Here is a 19,942-nt window from a genome sequence, read left to right on the forward strand (position 1 = left end):
AAGCGCCGAAAACGGCCTAGAGCCCAACAGGCAAGGTCCACGTGTGCCCCAGCAGCCTCCGCGGCTCTCTCCCCGCAGCTCCCGGCGGGGCCCGCTCCCAGCCCCGCCCCCCGCTCGCCCCCCTTCCTTTCCGCCCCGTCTCAGCCCCGCCCCGCGCTCCACCTCTGCCACGCCCAGCACCCTCGCGCTCCTCCCCTTAGGCCCCGCCTCCACCCCTACGCCCCGCCCCGTCTGCCTCGCCCACCGCCCTCGCTCGGCTTCCACGCTCCTCCTCCTCAGACCCCGCCTCCGCCCCGTGGAGCGCAGACTTTCCGGAGACGGAGGAGCCGCCCTCGACCCGGGCGCCCGCTCTACGGCTGACGTCAGCACGCCGGGGGGCGGGGCCGGGAGAAGACGCGCGCGTCGGAACGTGGGCTCACCTGTGATCTGGGGACCCGCCGCGCCGTTTGCTGACTCTGCTCTGAGCTGCCTCCCGCCGTCCCGGGCTACCCGTCGCTGCCCGCCCGCCGGCCGCGGGCCGCAGAGCCGCGCCTGCGCAGCGCCCGGGCCCGAGCGGGTGACGCCGGCGGCCATGGCGCACCGCTGCCTGCGGCTGTGGGGCCGGGGAGGCTGCTGGCAGCGCGGCCTGCCCCCGCTGCTCCTGGCTGGCGTCCGCATGGGCCCCAGCGAGCGGTCCTGCCTCCGGACGGTGAGTCCCAGCGCCCTCCGCCCCCGGCCCGGCCCGACCCGGCCCTTGGGCCTGCTTCCGGCCCGGGAGAGCAGGGCGTCAAGGTCACCGGCCCCTGGGCGCGCTCGCGGCAGTCCGGGCGTCCAGGGCGGTTCCCCGCGGTGATGGGCCGCGTGCGCCGCGCCTTCAGTGCCGGGGCGCCCAGCCTTGCAGCTGGTTTACCCCGTGGTCCCCGTAAGCACGCGGTGCATGTCAAACCCTGGCTGTGGGATTGGATTTCTGAAAGCAGAACCAGATACTCGTGCGTAAGGGAGCTTCAAAAAGATCCTCTGGGACAGTCCTCCGACTTCATTCAGGGCGAACCCATTTTAGAGATAGAGCAGCCGAGACCTCACGACGTTAAGGAACTCAATCATATCTCCAGCATAAGTTGCTTTCTTTCACCTGCTTTCACGGTGTTGGAAGATAGCAGGTGTTGTGCATTTGTTTTAAGGGTCACAGCGTGAGCATGATTTAACGAAAAGCACAGGATTTGAGGGTAAGCTACTCCAGTTCTCTGAGCTTCCGTTTCTCATCTGTTGAATGGGGCATTCTGGGTCTGGCATGTAGTAGGTAATACATAGGAACTGTGGCTATTAATGACATCACTTCCTCAGATTAGAGAATGTGTGTTTTGTTGCGTAAGAAAGCCTGTCCTCGGGAGGAGGCTCTTTTGGTGGTAACCATATACAGGGCTGCACCGTGTGAGCTGTGCTAGTCCGCTTTCCTGAAGTGATGATAGTGTGCTCTTACGGAACCGCGGCCATAATCTGTCAAGTTCGTGTAATGGGTAGTCGGTATCGGCTATTTCAGCAACACAGTCTCTCCTGCATTCTACCGGTTTTTTAGAGACCAGCCTTGCGGTGGTTTACTTAGAGGCATGGGGCAAAAGAGCATAGTGGTTAAGGCCTGGAGTCAGTCACGGGAAGCTGTCACTTACTAGCAAGATGCCCTTGAGGAAATTATCTCAGCCTCTCCACTTAAAAGGGGTATTGTTATTATTATTTTTAAAGATTTACTTATTCATGAAAGACACAGGCAGAGGGAGAAGCAGGCTCCCTGCAGGAAGCCGGATGTGGGACTCCATCTCAGGACCCCGGGATAACCTGAGCTGGAGGTAGATGTTCAACCACTGAGCCACCCAGGCGTCCTCACAAGGGGGTATTAATAGTCCTGGCATTCAAGATTTTTTTCAAAGCTTTCTTGCCAGTCTTGGAATGTCTTCATCCCCTTCTTACTCAACTGCCTTGCACTAGGCCTAACGTTTTGTGCATTGCAATCCATGTTGCCATCTTACCTTCTTGCCCTCTCCTTTAAACCCTAGAGAATATTGGATTCAGGTAGTAAGCTGGTAGAGATCTATCTGCCCTGTGAGTTTGCAGTTTTTATGTCAGGAATCTTATCTTAAAGCCCTTTCTTTTTTGAGTGGTACTATTGTTCTGTGATGCTTTGATGCTGAGGTATAAGGAAGCACCCTGTGCTGATGGGAATACCTGATTGGTGATCTGTGACACATTCCGTGGTGTTGCTTTGAAGATCTGTCTGGGGACATTAGGGCATTACTGTGCTGCCTGCAAGAGAGTCTGAAAGAACAGATTTGCCTTTAGGTCTGTGCTGCTCTTAAAGGTCAGGCACAGAGTATAATTCTCACGGTTTTTCTGGGAAAAAGATTTTTTTTTTAAAGATTTTATTTGTTTATTCATGAGAAACACAGAGAGGGAGAAGCACGCTCCATGCAGGGAGCCCGACGCGGGACTCAATCCCAGGACTCCAGGATCATGCCCTGGCTAAAGGCAGACGCTCAACCGCTGAGCCACCTGGACATCCCAAGGAAAAGATTTTGATATGACATGTCCATTCTCAGGTTTTACGCTCAGAAGAATAAGACTGATGAAAAAGCATCTAAAAAATGTTCATACTGTCAAACATAAAAGCTAACTTGCTAAAATGAGGTCCTCTAAACTTAAATTTTGTAAGTTGATATTTTTTATGTTATCCTTTAAATGGGCTTGGATTAGATAAGCAGAGAAAAGTTTTATTGATGGTGCCCTTAGAGAAAATAACCTCAGCATTAAAAGCAGTTACAGGATTATTGCTAGAAGTATTCCAGGTCAATACAATTAGGAAAATAGAAGGTTTATTGGTCAATAAATATCTATAAAGTACTTAGTTTGTGCCTGACTTTGTACTTTATGGTGACATAAAGACTTACTTTATATAGTGATGTAAACAACCCTTACTCTCAAATAGCTTTCAGAATAACTGGGGGACACCTGGGTGGCTCAGTCAGTTAAGCGTCTGCCTTGGGCTCAGGTTATGATCTTAGGGTTCCTGAGATCAAGACCTGCATCAGGCTCCCTACTCAGTAGAGTCTGTTTCTCCCTCTTCCTCTGCCCTCTGTTGGTGCTCATGCTTTCTCTCTTTCTCTCTCCCTCTCTGTCTCTCTCTTTCAAATCTTTAAAAAAATTGGAAATAATAATTTAAATGTAGGTATCATCATAGGATTTTAACAGTGCTTTTCCATACACTAATCCATTCAGTCCTGAAGGTGGCATCCCTGGGAACTAGTTGGTTCTCCCATTACAAATGTGTATCTGAAGTTCCTAATACGAGATGTGTTAAAGATCATTGTTTTAAAAATTCAGATTTCTAGCTTTAACAAAATTAAAAGTTCTGACACTGCCTGGTGACTATAGATCCTTCAAATCCCAGGCCTAGATGTGACTTGTAACGCCCTTAGGTCCCTTGAACTCTCTTCTCTGTGCTACCTCTGTTACATATACGTAGAGGTTTTGTATTGTTGGATGTGTTATACTATCCTGTAATAGATGTCCTCCGTACTCTCCCTTACACTCCAGAGTTTCTCAGAGGTAGAGCTTGGTGCTGACCTCCTGACCTCCACCACTTAGCAGTGCATGACCTGGAGTAGATGGTTCAATGGGCCTATGTGACTTGATTTGTCCATCTTGACTAACAGGTCATTTTAATCTAAACTCTTAATGGATTTGGTATCAGAAAGCTTCATTCCCTTATGACACATTCTTATTTATTATTAGTGGTTATTTCATAGGCCAAGTGTTCCCAGGGGTCAAGGAGGGCCTAATGTAACAGAAGCTCCAAATTCTGTCAGACTAGCATTGCTGTCAAACAAGATCAATGTCAGTGTTTCTGTCCTATTTTGCTGTGTAGAGTTATATATTAACTTGAAGTTAAATCAGCTCATTCTTTGTATTTTTGTTGAAATTTTTTTATTCACATCCCATAAAATTAATCATTTTAAAGTGTACAGTGGTTTTTGGTATATTCTCATGGTTCTAAAATCATCACCACTGTCTAATTCCAGAACATTTCATCACCCCGGAAAGAAGCCCTGTGAACACCAATTAGAGTCACTCCCCAACCAGTCCTTTAGCCCTAGGCAACAACTAATCAATCTACAGTCTTTATGGATTTGCCTATTTTGGACATTTCATATGGGTGAAATCATGTAATATGTGGCCATTTGTATCTGGTTCCTTTAACAGCATAAATTTTCAAGTTTATTCATGTGGTAGTATTTATCAGTGCTTAATTATTTTTTATGACTGAGTAATATTCCATTGTTCGCATATACCACATTTATGTCTTCATCGTCACTTGGTAGACATTTGGGTTGTTTCTACTTCTTGGCTCTTGTGAATAATGCTGCTATGAACATTCATGTACAAGGTTTTGTGTGGACAGTTTTCCATTTTTTTTGGAGGGGGGAGCAGACTGGATCACGTAGTAACTCTGCCTTTAACATTTTGAGAATGCTGAACTTTTTCAAAGTGGCTGAACTGATTCCCATTCCCACCAACAGTGCATGAGGGCTCCCCTTTGTGCACATTTTCCACATTCCCACCATTATTGTCTTTTTGATTATAGTCACCCAGCACATGTGGTTTTGTGATGTTATATTTTCCTCATCAGACCATAGAGACAATGCTGGTGGGTACTAATACAGATGAACTTCTCTTTAAATGTTCTCATCTGTATTTAAAAGTTTGTTCTCCCCAAAAATGGTGATGAATTTTCACTTTGCCAAAAGATAGGATTACTTGACCTTTTTCATCTACAAATTTGGATGTATCTCCCCCAATGCACCTTGCTTTTAATTGTGAACCTAAAAATTTAGTAGGGAGCTTGTTCAGTTTATGTTATATTGCGATTTACCTAGACTGTATTTTAAAAATATAGCAAAACATTTTATTTATTTATTTATTTATTTATTTATTTATTTATTTTAAGATTTTATTTTTATTTATTTATGAGAGTGTGTGAGAGAGAGAGGCAGAGACACAGGCAGAGGGAGAAGCAGGCTCCATGCTGGGAGCCCGATGCGGGACTCGATCTCAGGACTCCAGGATCGGGCCCTGGTCCGAAGGCGGGTGCCAAACTGCTGAGCCACCCAGAGATCCCCCAAAACATGTTATTTAAAGCAGAGATGTATCTGTAATGGACTTGTATAACCAGCATTCTCACCAGGATGGCAATATATTTAATATCTTTAGCAAATGTTACTAGTGTAAGGATTATCAGCAGTGTGAGACCATGTCTTCCTTATTGTGGAACTAAGATGAATTTAGTGTTATATTTACAAGCAGTACTGTTACAATTTCAGGTGAATAGTCTTGTGCAGTTTCATGGACCCTGCACACAAAACAGCAAGCAGGAGCAGATTTTCTGTGTCAGTTTGTCTTTTGAATGCTACAAATTGAGTAAATAGTGCCAATGTGAATGGTTGGTAGAGAATAGTAATTGGGCCACAGTTCTAACTTAAGCATGATTTTGAAGTATTCTTGTTTTCTGGATCATAATTTATGTCTTCTGGTTTGGTTGCTGGAATAGAGTGGCACAGTCCCAGGCAACCCTACTTCTCCCTTTTAAAGGGTTGGGGGGAGGGGCGGGCATACCCTCTGCTAATCTGTAACCACCTGCTGAAGGGAGAAACATTTCATTCACTTTGCCATATTAGGAAAAGAAGTCCTTTTAAATCTTTTATCTTGATATGCCTGTATCAAGTCCTTGTAAATCTTTTATGCCTGTATGTGTCATGTTGCAGCTTTATCGATACGCTACAACTCAAGCAACGACCAGCAGAAATTCTCTTTTGACAGATGTAATTGCTGCTTATCAGAGATTCTGTTCTCGACCTCCAAAAGGTAAACACACTCAGGCATGATCATAATGTTCTATATTTGTTAAAGATGTGCCAGGTGCAGGTGCTTACTAAATAGATGCATAGCTGTTGTTTCAGGTTGACTCTTCTGTCTTCTGTAAATCACCTCCTACCTCCTTCTATCTGATTGCAGTGATGAAAATGTATCCCCTTCAATTATAACAGTTGAAGGAAATGAAATTGGCATGCAAATGAGGCTTTTTTTCTTCAACACCTCTGGTTATTTAGGTGTTGAATTATTCCTACACAAGAAATGCTGTACTTTTAGCTTAAGCATTTTAATGATGTATCAGCTTTAAAAATGACCATACATACATAAAACCTAAAGAATTTTAGTTTGAGGGTATTTTTTTTTTTTCTAACAGGATTTGAAAAATACTTTCCTAGTGGAAAAAATGGGAAAAAAGCTAGTCAACCTAAAGAAGTTACAGGAGAAAAAAAAGGTACTTTTTAAAAAGATAATGTTTGAACTAACTTCTTTCCTCTAGGATATGCTGTTACTGATGGTTTTCACTGAATGAAGGAAGTGTTCTCTTGAGACAGTTCTGAAGTGGAAGGTTACAAGTGCACGCAAAATTCCACAGACCCTGTGTTTCATTTCACCTTTATTTTCTGTTCATATTTTCTTGTCATTTTTTTCAAACTGAATTAATTTGAGTTCACCTTAGAGTATTGACTGGTCAATATCCATCATATTTAACTGGAAAATATGTTTTACACATAATCTAAATCGTTGAGACAAATCTTAGAAACCTAATACATGCAATTTATGTGGCACATATTTTTTTGTTTTCAAATTGTTTTCAATACATTGTTCCTCAGAGTCTGTCTTACCTTGGGTTTCAGGTAGGGTGTCTTAGAGCTTGGTGGCTGGGGGAGCTGTGGTGGGTAGGTCCTGAGTCTCCTGTCCCCACTTCACACATATGATAGCATTTAGCACAATGCCTAGCACATTTCATCTTTGTTTTTAGGGAAATGTAGGGAAAAATATAAAACAGCCTTTGTTTTTAGATGCACTTGAATCTAGTTGGAGAGACAAATACATGCTCAAAAAATGCAGGGAGTGAAAGCAAGGCCAAGGGATAAGAGAAAGGAGAGGCACTAGAGTGACCTGGCCAGAGTCATAGGCAATTTGTGTGGTGTTTCCCAGAGGTATGGTAGCTTGTCTTTTTATCTTGGTTTGGGGGCAGATTAGGAAAGGTCCATTTTTAAAATATAGCCTGTTTTGTACCTTTTCCATATGTGTTACTTTGTCCCAGAGTAGTAGGGAATCTTACTGAACAACGTTAGAAATGCGCTTTACAGTTTCTCAGCCCTGTGCTTCATGACAGGTAGGACTTACCTCTCTCAGACCCTGCCTCACCAAACTCGGGTGCAGAAGCTCCTTGTGTGCATCATGGTAGGGTAAACATGTCAGGAACCTCCTATCCTGCAAAGCAGAGGGGTCACTTCACAGTAGTTGAAGATGTTAGAGTAGGATTTGTGATTCTTTGAGGATAGAAAAGGGTGGGGGGAGAGATGTTAATGACATATTAGTTTCCCAAGGCTTCTGTAACAAAGCATTACAATTGGGTGTCCTAAGCAGCACAAATTTTATGTCTCACAGTTTTGGAGGCTGGAGGTCCAAGATCAGTGTGTTGGCAGGGTTGGTTTCTTTTGAGGGTCACAAGGGAAGGATCTGTTTCAGATCTTCCTCCTTGGCTTATAGGTGACTATTCTCCCTTGCTGCCTGCTGCACAAGGAATGCCTTGTGCATTCCTGTGTCCAAATTTACTTTTTTTTTTTTATAAGAATGCCAATTATATTGGATTAGGATCCACCCATATGACTTCATTTCAAACTTGATTATTTTTCCTCTAAAGATTCTATTTCCAAATAAGATCACAGAGGGCTAGGACTCCCAACACATGAATTTGGTGGAGGACATGACTCAGCCCATAACAGTGACTAATTTCAGATTCTTGCAAACTAATTTATGTGGGTAAGGTGTTTTGTTTTCGTTTTTGTTTTTCTGTCGTTGATTATCAAAATCATGCCTTGCTTACAGAAGAAACTGTTAACAGTGTTCACTTCATGAGAGTGGGAAAGGGGAGCACCTACTTTCTACCTTCAAGTGGGAACTCAGGAATTCATTTACCTTCACCTCAAACACAGCTCTGTCACTCACTCAGTGTTACTTAACACTGCAACCAGTTATTACTAAGTTCCTTAAGCTACACTTTTTTACCTATAAAATGGGTGTAAGTAGCATATTTGCCACGTTATTGGTGTATTGAGCAAGTATCACAGGATGGTGTGTGTAAAGTGCTGGCATGCCTCCTTGAATGCTAACTCTGTATTACTCTCCTTTCAGCAGACTTATCAGTTGCCATAAGCTATTTTACTAGAAGCCCCCCTTTTTTTTAGATTTGTATGTTTTGATTTTTTTTTGTTTTGATTTTTTTTTGTTTTGTTTTTTTTTTGTTTTGATTTTTTTTAAATGGAATCTCTCTCTCAAATAGGGAAGATGGCATCATTCACATGTTATTGTTCCTCCTTGATGAGAGTACAAAGAGATACTAAGTTAAATCTCAAGGTGTCAAAGTAATTTGAAAAAAAAAAGCCTGGATTCCAATCCTAAATATACTTCTGATTCCCCAGTCAAGGTCAAAACTCGTTCTAAAACCACAATAACAACAAAATTGATGCTCCTGTCTCCTTGGAGTATAGCTATTCTGTGCTCAATAACTTTTATACTTGGTTTAAATCTAGACAAGGTACAGGATTGGATTTCATTACAAAGACCCAATGTAACTATCAAATAACAAAGTTAACATTTATTGCTGTGCCTGATGAAACTCTGCCTTCTTATTTTATAGTAACATCAAAGACATGTATGTGATGTATAGCAGAGTGAAACAGTATTTCCTTCAAACTCATCTAAATTTTGAATGCTGAGTGTTGTCATGTCACTATAACACAGGCTGATTCCAGGATTGCTGGTTGATGAGTAGCTGTGACAAAGGACGCCGAAGGGTTTCCTATCCCTGATTCCTAGAAATAAAAGGCTTATGTTTATTTCTAAGCATATAATACAACAGAGAGGTCCCAGCTGTTAATAGTTGGCTCTAGATATATCTTAACGAAAAAAGATTAACAAATTATTTTGAGAACTTTTGTAGTGTTTTATTAAGCCATATTAATGAAAACTTTGTTGAGAGATATAAAATGCTGCTGTGCTGCTGTATGTGCCCTCTGTTTATGAACAGAATCAAAGCCAGCTGCTACCCCGAGCCCTTCTGGAGGAGGAACTGGTGGCAGTGGAAAACGAGGTGGCAAGAAAGATGATTCTCACTGGTGGTCCAGATTCCAGAAGGTTTGATTCCAAACTGTGTATTAATTTGGAGGGTTTGGGGTGGCCCCAGGAGAGGTTGGGAGGAAATTGTGTCCAATATACCATAGATCAAATGGTGACATTTCATTCTTGACAGAGACTGTCTCCTTTGCCCAGGGTGACTTTCCATGGGATGACAAGGAATTCAGGATGTACTTTCTCTGGACTGCTCTATTTTGGGGTGGAGTCATGTTTTACTTCCTGTTCAAGAGCTCTGGGAGAGAAATCACATGGAAGGACTTTGTCAATAACTATCTTTCCAAAGGAGTAGTAAGTATTTTAGGAGATTGGTGGTTTATAGTGGTTCCAAAGGTGAAATTCAATGGATTGGACCGGTAAAGTACAACAGGCAACTAGTTACCCAGCTTCTTCATTGTAAAGTTACTATTTTCATCTTGATTTTTTTAAGTGCTGGAAAAAGTACTGCAACTAAACACCCTGTTTGTTTTGGCTCAGCAGTCCCCACATTTACCACAAAATCCTTTTCTTTCACTTCATCTAGAATCTAGCTTTTGATTTGCTCTAAAGATGGAGTCATCCTCCATCTACTTTCATCATTTTATCATTTTCCTGTGTGCTCCTCAGTCACCTCTTTCCCCCGTTGTAGTTTGCCAGCCTCTCCCTTGCTCCTTTATGCCTTCAGGGCTCTTAATCTCCCATGGACTTGGAATTGGGTAAATAAGTGACTCCAGGTGTTGAAAGTAAGAGCAGAAGGGCTCTTAGTGGGGCCCATGTAGGGTTGCTCAGGAGCGTTTGTCACTTCTAGCTGGTCTTTACCCAGTGAGACTCTACTCCAGCACCTTGTAGATGCTGTGGACTGTAAGACATTTTATGTATTTCTGAGAAAAATCTAGCAAGCTGCCAACAAAACTATAAAATAATACCAGTTGTCAAACGTACCCTAATTTCTTAAAATATGAAAAATGTCCATCTTAGAGTTGATGAAATGAAGTGATAAAGAATGAGGGCTAGGGCTGCTGTGTCGCTATTGGGAAATTATATAACCTCTCAGTACTGGGCTTTTCATCAATGATACAGATAAAATAAAGGTAAGATCGTAATACTGATAGCATGAAGAATCAAAAGTTATTTTTATTTGTTTTTAATTTATTTTTTAAAGTTTTATTTGAGAGGGGAGGGGGCGGTCAGGGAGAGGAACAGAGGGAGAAGGACAAGCAGACTCTGCACTGAGTGAGAGTGAGAGCCCAATTCAGGGGTAAATCACTGGACCCCAAGATCATGACTTGAGCCAAAACCCAGAGTTGGAGGCTTAATTGACTGAACCAGCCAGATGCCCCTCAAAAATTATTTTTAAAGGTTATACAGTAAGATGAGGATGGAAAAAATGGAAATGATTATTTACTCAGAATTTTGGGGCAGTTGTTTCTCTTAGAAGCCAAGATATTTATGTATAAATCCCAGATGTTGTGGGAAGCCAGCTTTCTAAGAAGTAACTCCTGTCCCTGTATGGAATGGGCTGTATTTGTCCTTCCGAGTGTGATGACAGGAGCTTTGGGGAAGATTCTCTAGAGAGGCATCTCCTTTTTGACCCATTGGTTCTTTAAAATCAGTCTACTGTTGTCCGAGCAGTTTTACAGGGAGTCGAGTACTTTAGTCACTCCTTTCCAGGTGGCCTTAGGAACAGATAGCCCCCAACCCAGAGCTCCCTCACCTTCCATCAGACTTCCTGCCAGAGCAGACTTCATGACAGCAGGGAGCAAGCCTCTTCTAAAGGCTGCATGCTCCAAGTCAACTCAGAACTTTGTGATGAGGTTTTTAAATGTTCTTAAGAACCCTGTATAGTTAGGATGTTATAGAAAAAAAAAACACATTTATGTCACTTTATATGCATAGAATGGCAAAAATTAAAGTCTTCTAATAGCAAGTGAGGACATAGACCAATAGGAATATTGTGCAGTGTGAATTGGAGAGCCGCTTTGAAAAGTAGTTTCTCAGTGTCTAGTAAATTAAGTATATCTTGCAACCCAGCCTTACTGAATCTATCTACAGGTACATGTCCAGAGAAATTTGAAGATGTGCCCAAGAAGGTATATGCAGGACTGTTCATAACAGCATTGTTAGTGGTAGTGAACATTTGAAACATTCTACATGTCTGCTAACAGGAGAATGGATCAATAACTTGGGGTGAGCTCATAGAGTGAATACCATGCAGAACTGACATGTCAGCAAGGTTAAACCTCACAAATAGGAAGGTAAAAAAGTTGTAGGAGAATGTATACCAAGCAGGACCATTTTTAAAGCCTAAAAACAGGCAACAGTGAGTGTCTGTTTAGGGTTAAGCACCAGGACATGCTTTGGGACAGTCAGCACCTAATGCTGAGAATGGCTACCTCTGGGAAGAGGATGTGACTGGTGGCTTCAACAATGTGTATTTTTCAACCAGAGTGGGGAACATGGGTCCTCCTTATGCTGTCATTCTTCTTTGTATGTCTAAAATACCATATGCAATTTTAATGTACTTAAAAGAATATCTCAAGTCCTTTCTATAAACTTATGTTTGAATATTTAACTTTTTAAAATTCCAGGTAGACAGACTAGAAGTCGTCAACAAGCGTTTTGTTCGAGTGACTTTCACACCAGGAAAAACTCCCGTTGATGGGGTAAATGATTTTTTTAATTGATGTGGATTAGCTATAAATTAACTTTTCAGATTTAGAGTTGAAAAGCAAACATGACTCACATTGCAGTAGCTCTGTGCACTGGATGTACAGAACTAGGCTGCACAGCACTTGCAGATTTCACCCACATAGGTGAGAATATGAATGCTGTATATGTGGTTGTGTTATGAAGACTGGGTCAGTTGTTTTGGTCTGGTTTTGGTAATCATTTGTACATTTAGGAAACCATGAAATCCCAGTTTTCAGTATTTCAGTATTGTCTATGATTTTTCAAGACTGAGAAAACAATTGGTTGGGGAAAAACTGTTATATCTGAATTGCTTATGTTTTTGAGACAGCTTTTAAATTGGTTTAAGAAGCATTCTGATCATATCTTTCCCAAATGTTATATGATCTTGGATTATTTTACTTTACATTTCTTTTCCCATTTGAAAAATAATTTGTATATTCTCTTCAACCAGTATGAAGTCTATTCCAGACACCCTAGACCAAGTTGAGGGGATTGTAGGGGAGTTCAGCAAAGAGACAAATGAAGTTCCCATGGGATTTCCAGCCTTCCCTGGGCCCTGTCTGTGGGGCTGTCCCTAGTCCCTTGGTGTCCTGCTGTCTTACTGTCCTCCCCCAGGGCCAGACATCTTTATTAGGTTGCATCCTCCCTTCCAGATGGCTTTGTTGAACTGTTTTCCTAGTCATCCTGCCTGGATGGGGCACCATTTAAGGAAAGGTAAAACTGATAGTGACCACCCTCTGTCTGAAGCACATCAGTAAATAGAGCAATATCTGTAAAGCTGTGTGGCTCTGCTATTTCAGTCACTTGTAGGATTAAGTTATTTTCCTGCCTTCATTTCTGCCCCCCTCCCTACTCTCTTTACCTTATGGTGAAATGTTCATTAATAACTACACTACTTTTTTTTTTTTTCTTCTCAGAACTATTCCTCAGAGGTTTAGTGCTGGGAATTAAATTGACACCCCCTTTCAAGAGAACAATTTGAGTGTACATTTCAGCAGTTTTGAAAGTACTCACACACTTAGTCATGTTGCTTCTAGGACTGTATCCTAGGGAAATAATTAAAGATGTTTATACGAGGATGTTCTCCAAAACATAGTGTATAGAGCAGGAAATTAGAAATCAATAAATGTTAGGCACCTGGTTAATGTTAGGGGCACCTCAATTCTCTTGCTTTAATCTCGCCCCTGGAGCGTTGGTTCTTCCCTAGACTAGTATTGGCATGCACAAACATTTATGTATTAAAATTCATACCATTTTATTATAAATTACTTTCCTTTTGTTTCTCCGTTATATTGCAGTTAAGGTTTTATATCAATTTCATAATTTTGCATGTATTTCAAGATTATAAAAGGGAATATTATGAAGTCTTGAAGGAATGGCATCAAAATTGCTAATAGTTTTTGTCCCTGGGTGTTGAAGTTATAGATGCTTGTTATTTTCTTTATGTGTGTATTTCCTTAGTTTTCTACAGGGCATATGTTACCTGTTTAATAAAACTTTATTTTGAGCTTTCAGAAACAGAAGATTTTCAGTGTTCTGCTCCTGGAGGAGCAGTGTTGGTTGCTGTGCTGTATAAGCATAGGCTTTGGAGTGTGACAGACTCCGCTTCAGATCACTCTACTCTTTACTAAGCTCTATGGCCTAACTCCCCTAATCCTGGGTTTATTGCTAAGATCAGAACAGCAATAACTCTCTAAGGTTTAGTGCTATATGAGAGCATGAACATCAGTGGGGGTTTTCAAACTAAAGTATGTGTAAGATCATTTGGAGAGCTAGGACCCACCATCAGAGGTTCTTATCTAGATCGTGTCCCCAAATCTGCTGCTGCTGGTCCTTTATCTGCTCCAGTTCTCTGATGTAAGTCATCTGTTCAGCCCAGTGTCCAGCTGATAGTAGGTGCTAAGTAAGGAAATGCTCAGTTACATGTAGGTAACCAATTACTGACTTGTTCGGGGGCTTGTAACCACAGGAATTTTGTAGCTTTGACAGTGAACAACTTAGCAAGCACTGTTATATAATTTTATAAGACTTAAATATATATATATATATTGCAAAATTTACTTTTGTTTTTAGATACTTGGAGAGAAATACCAGAGTGATATTCCCCACTCAGTAGCACTGGTTGGTTAAAAGAATGTGTGATGGCATGTTACTCTCTTCTGTGTACACTTTTGAATTGTCTGAGTTTTATATCATAGATTTATTGTTTTGATATAAAAAACCTTTTTAAAGTGACTGCAGGTTAAAGAAGGAGTAGAGTTTTTTTGTGCTATAAAATACAACTAGCAGAGTGCTTGGAATGGGTTCTGGTATATTAGAAACTCCATAAATGTGAGTTGTTATGATATGATTGTGGTTGTAGAGGAGAGGCAGCGTGACATGTCAGTTAGGGTCACTGGCTCAGGAGCCAGACTGCTTGGGTTTGGATCCAGCCTCTTACTAGATGCATAACCATGGGCAAGTGAAGTCACTTCTATAGTTTTCTCATTTGTAAAATGGGGACAGTAGGAGGGCTGATCTTCAGGCAGTAAACAACTAGCACAATGTGGGGAATACTTCTGTGCTGGTGGGTAAGTAGCCATTGCCTCAAACCCTTCAGCTGGTCTTCCCTCACCTGATTTGGTGAGTTACTAAAGAGTAACCTCTGGCCCGGCAAAGTATGCTTCTCTTCTCATTGGTTGGTGGGGGTGCCTTCCTAATGTTCAGATTTTGAATATGACTTCTGGTGATAGTGCCTACTTCTTAGGGTGGTTCTGAAGATTGAGTTTGTGTATATAAAGGACCAAGATCAATGCCTGACATTTAATGTTCAGTATTCTTTAGTTGTTATTACTGTGTCACATTAGTTTTTAGTTTGGAAATAGGCAGCCGAGAAATATGTGGGAAATGAAGAGGGAAAGGGATTGTCTTTTTAAATAGATTCTTCATTTCCTTGAGTTTATAGTTGTAGAACCACTAAGGAATGTAGCTTAAATGATTATTTGTAAGGATTTTCAAGTGTTCTCACTGAGTGAAACTTAATCACTGCATCATTAAACCAGTCTTTTATTATTGTTTTTTTTTCCAATTTCTAAATTTTCAGTATTTCTGAGAAATTCTTTAAAAATTGAACCTTCCAGTAAATTAAACTTTGATTCCTTTTTGTTCTCAGGATATTTTGTTTTTATGTTTTTATAGCAATACGTCTGGTTTAATATTGGCAGTGTGGACACCTTTGAGCGGAATCTGGAAACCTTACAGCAGGAATTGGGCATAGAAGGGGAGAATCGGGTTCCTGTTGTCTACATAGCTGAAAGTGATGGGTAAGAAGACTGTTCACTGTGCCCTGCCTGGTTCACTGTTCTGTCACCAGGTGGCAGGTTACATATGACATTCTCAAACAGGTCTTTCTTGTTTCAGCAAGAATCATTTTAAATTTGAATTTTAAATTTTAAATCATTGGCAATTTACTGGTTTTTGCTTGTTACTGATTTTCTACACGTTTATATTTATCTCTGATTAAGCAATAAATTGAGGTATAAACATTGTTCGGTAGGATTCTAGCATAAAGAGCACCTTTGTGTTAAAGAGTGGAGTGGCATTGCCATCTTTTAACCATCATTTACATTTGTGTTTCAGAGTTTCCCAGGAATTTTAAGGAACTCTTCTTCCTCTCATCAGAATTTGTTGCTTCTCTTAGGGGCTATTTGTCTTTCATAGGACCACTTACAAGTCTGAGTCTTTCAAGAAGGGCCTATTGATTTCAAGAGTCACTTGTCTTTGAGTTCTGTGGGGATTATATGGTCTTTGGGTATTCATCCGCATACCTATACCGGATTAGATTTCCTTGCAGTCACACCATGCACATTGAAGTATACCTGGGCTATGGGATTACCAGCTCAAGAGCAAAAGTAGAAATAAATCTTAAATTTTCTGAATATGTGAAATAGAAAAACAGATTACTAAGTGTGCTAATGGAGCTGGTAGTGTTACTCTGTTTTAGACTTTTTTGTATCTCAGTTTGTATAGACCTAAAATGTACCTCAGAGTTTAGATCCAGATAGCTATCAACCCCTGGGGCTATCCTATAATCATTTAACTTTGCTGCTAAAACATTCTGGAAATCTTTGTTGCATCATTCTTTAAATTTTAGTGTCATTACATATTTTTTCCCCTCCAGAAATAAACCAAAGGTGAAATTTTCACAGTTCTTACTGCCTGCTATAGGAGCATTTAAAATACTGTAAAAGATGAAAACTTAGTAGATCCTGGTTTTTGTTTTTGAGCTAACCCTTCTACAGGTTTTGATCCAAATTACTTAGGGTAAGTTCAGCTAAATTGCATTATATTAAGCATTATAAGTACATATCCATACTCAGGGTTGTGTTGAAATTATTACCTCAGGCAAAATGTATCCCCAGGCTTTAAGTCCTATCTGAGTAGTGTCCTTCAGAGCAGGCACAAGTTTTGTATATGTGCTGCCGAAGCGAGCACTGGCACAAGTTTTGAAGGATCACTGTCCTGGGAGTCAGTCTTTTAAGTCTACACAAGTGATTCATTAGTGATTCAGAGACACTGATACTCTCTGTTCCTCAGATAAAATATTAGAATATTCAGGTTTTATAAAAATAAAGAATCTATACAGTTATATCCTAAGCAATTACCGAAAAGTAGATCTTGTAAAACATTTAAAAAGCCAAAGATTAACAGACTTAAAAACATGTCATTGTTGTGTGTGGTTTCCTTTAGCTCATTTCTCCTGAGCATGTTGCCCACGGTGCTCATCATCGCTTTCTTACTGTATACCATACGGAGAGGGCCTGCTGGTATTGGCCGAACAGGCCGGGGGATGGGTGGACTCTTCAGTGTTGGAGAAACCACTGCCAAGGTCTTGAAGGATGAGATAGATGTGAAGTTCAAAGATGTGGCTGGCTGCGAGGAGGCCAAGCTAGAAATAATGGAATTTGTGAATTTCTTGAAAAACCCAAAGCAATATCAAGACCTAGGAGCAAAAATCCCAAAGGTAAAGTGAACTTTCACAAGATTATTTTCAAATTATTAACCCAAAAATCTTTTGAATTACTTCTTGATCTCTAAAGTTATAATTTTATGAAGTTTGATTACTTATGACAAAGTAGCTGTCTTATTAGTCTCTGTTTTACTCTGTTTTTTTTTCAGATCAGTTATCCTATGGGAAATTTTCTACTTGCATATAGTGTGTATATTCCCAAAAAGATTTGTGTTCTTTTCCCTTAGAAGCCTTTCCTGATTTGCCTGTCTTCTCCCTCCAGTCTGATTTAGATAACCCATCTTGGCAACTTTGCACATGAGCATATTGCCCCCTCCTGTCACTCAGTTATCCCTTTCTGAGCAAGTTTGAGCAGACTGTCTGCCTCTCCCTGGCACTCAGATTCATGGCACAGGTTTTGGTGGAGAAGAGACACAAAACTAATTCTAGCCTCCCCGGCCCCGCAGGGCCCCATGCCCATTGCTGGCGATGGGCTGGACTTACCGATCTTTGTACTCCCAGGGCCAGGCTCAATCATTAAGTAAATTATTCCAGAATGCTTACTTATTTTAAAAATCCACTAATAAGGCAGTCTGGGTGACTCAGCAGTTTAGCGCCGTCTTCAGCCCAGGGCCTGATCCGGGATCGAGTCCCGCGTCGGGCTCCCTGCATGGAGCCTGCTTCTTCCTCTGCCTGTGTCTCTGCCTCTCTCTCTCTCTCTCTCTCTCTCTCTCTCTCTGTCATGAATAAATGAATAAAATCTTTAAAAAAAAATTCACTAATAAAGTTTACTTTAAAGGAATTCCTTGGGATCCCTGGGTGGCGCAGCGGTTTGGCGCCTGCCTTTGGCCCAGGGCGTGATCTTGGAGACCCGGGATCGAATCCCACGTCAGGCTCCTGGTGCATGGAGCCTGCTTCTCCCTCTGCCTGTGTCTCTGCCTCTCTCTTTCTCTCTCTGTGACTATCATAAATAAATAAAAAAAATTAAAGGAATTCCTTATAAAGAAAATCAGCTTTTCCTTGATTTCCATATCCTGCATATAATGGATAAAAAGTCATATTAGATAATTTGCTGTTATTTGGTACCTAAATACCTAAGCATCTCCACAATTTATAGTGTTTGAGCAAGCACATTTTCTCTTTTTAACTATAGTCACAATTGGTCATTAGATTTTTACTTCCATTTGTGAAATTTTAAAGGGAAGAAAATAAAATGTAATTTGGGAATGTAGTGTTTGTGTCTCCTTGAATTATATAAATAAAAAACAGTTTCTAATACTTTTCTTACTAATATAAGAGTGTTTTTGCCATAGTTCAAATGTTTAAGGAATATTTAGTAAGTATCAGTAGAGTTTATAAATAGATTTATATCTCAGAATTACTGATGGATATGTAATTTAATTTTCTGAAATTCTAGTTAAAGGTACTTTTCCTTCTTTTATATCTGAAGGGTGCCATTCTCACTGGTCCTCCAGGCACCGGGAAGACACTGCTAGCTAAGGCCACAGCTGGAGAAGCCAATGTCCCTTTCATCACCGTTAGTGGATCTGAGTTTTTGGAGATGTTTGTTGGTGTGGGTCCAGCTAGAGTAAGTCTTTTATTATGTTATAATGGCACAGCTCCCGCCTTCTCACCTTGAGGTTCCCCCCAAATATGGAGTTGGTAAAGATGGCCCTGACCCAGACCAGTGCAGTCTATTAATTGGATTGTCCTTTTGTCATTGAGTTGTAAGAGTTCTTTGTAAATTCTCTGTATTAAACACTAGTCAGATACATTATTTACAAATAATGTATCCCCTTCTCTGGCTTCCCTGTCCTCTTTCTGGATAGTGAAGCCCAGAAGCATTCAATTTTGATAAAGATCAGCGTATCTTTTTTTTGCCGTTTCTTGGGCTTTGGTATCCTATTTAAGAATAGATCACCAAATCCAAGGTTATAAGTATTTACACCTATGTTTTCTTCTAAGAGTTTTATAGTTTTAGTTCCTTCATATAGGTTTGTGATCCATTTTGGCATGAGGTAAGGGTCCATCTTCACTCTTTTACATGTGTGTATCCAGTTTTCCCAGCATCATTTGTTAAAAAGATGGTTTTTCCATTGAATGGTCTTGGCAGTCTTGACCATAGATATCCTATCTGCCTTTTTACTAGTACTATAGTCTTGATTACTATTGCTTTGTAGTAAGTTTTGAAATCAGGAAGTGTGAGTATGGATTAATTTTTAAAGCAGCACTTAAATTTTTAACTCTTGAATATTTCATTAAATGTTGACTTTTTTTTTTTTTTTTTTTTAACACCACAGAGTGTAAACTGCTATCACAGTTGCTTTTCCAAACATTAGGATACTACGTATAATCAGTAACTAGGTGTTGTCATGTACTGGCAGCATTTTTTTTTTTTTTTGTCAACAGCAAGTATATTAATGATGAGTCTTACCACTGATGGCATCTTAGGTTAAATGAACTATGATAGAGTAGGTGAATGCATGTGAGTCTTGTCAGGCAGCTAGGAGAGTCTGAGGGAGTTAAGTGTTGATGTTGTTGGAGTGTGGAATCTAATACAGGTGGGAGCCATGGGGGGTGACTGAAGGCAGGAGAGGAGCTGTGGGTGATGGTAAAGCAGTGAGCCTAATGGGGTGGAGACCCAAGAGGAGCTTGCTGTCAGAGAGGCTTGAGCACATGAACAGGCCAGACCCATGGGAGGGGTTCAGAGTAGACTGGGAAGCTCATTGTTTAGGGAAACCTTGGCAGTGCTGGCCATGGCAGAATGGAACAGAAGGTGATTGAAATAGGTGGGTCAGGGACTAATCAACCAGGAACTACTAAGAAAATAATGCCTAGGGGGTACAGAGTGGAGTGGAAGAGTGGGAAATTAGGCCCAGGGAGTACAGCAACAAGGAGGGTAATGTGTCCACCCCATGATGAGAGCCTCCATGAGCAGAGGTTTTCCAGCAGAATTATTTTGGCAATAGTCATGGCATGTGAAGTAGACTTCAACTCCCACAGGCCTGGAAGGAAAGACAAAAACTC

The 19,942-nt window shown here is 41.0% G+C and overlaps 1 protein-coding gene across 1 annotated transcript in view; it reads left to right on the forward strand.

Annotated features, from left to right (window-relative positions):
- The first annotated feature begins 390 nt into the window (after window positions 1-390).
- The window catches only part of AFG3L2 (AFG3 like matrix AAA peptidase subunit 2), a 38,729-nt gene continuing 19,177 nt past the window's right edge, over window positions 391-19,942 (forward strand). Inside the window, exons 1-9 of the mRNA XM_026005982.2 lie at window positions 391-688; window positions 5,790-5,889; window positions 6,272-6,349; window positions 9,155-9,261; window positions 9,397-9,549; window positions 11,826-11,900; window positions 15,106-15,230; window positions 16,657-16,930; window positions 18,366-18,503. Coding sequence (XP_025861767.1) covers window positions 572-688; window positions 5,790-5,889; window positions 6,272-6,349; window positions 9,155-9,261; window positions 9,397-9,549; window positions 11,826-11,900; window positions 15,106-15,230; window positions 16,657-16,930; window positions 18,366-18,503 — 1,167 coding nt within the window. The 5' untranslated portion in view covers window positions 391-571. The remainder of the gene's footprint in view (window positions 689-5,789; window positions 5,890-6,271; window positions 6,350-9,154; window positions 9,262-9,396; window positions 9,550-11,825; window positions 11,901-15,105; window positions 15,231-16,656; window positions 16,931-18,365; window positions 18,504-19,942) is intronic.

This window comes from Vulpes vulpes, chromosome 13 (genome assembly GCF_048418805.1).
Source record: "Vulpes vulpes isolate BD-2025 chromosome 13, VulVul3, whole genome shotgun sequence".
NCBI lineage: Eukaryota > Metazoa > Chordata > Mammalia > Carnivora > Canidae > Vulpes > Vulpes vulpes.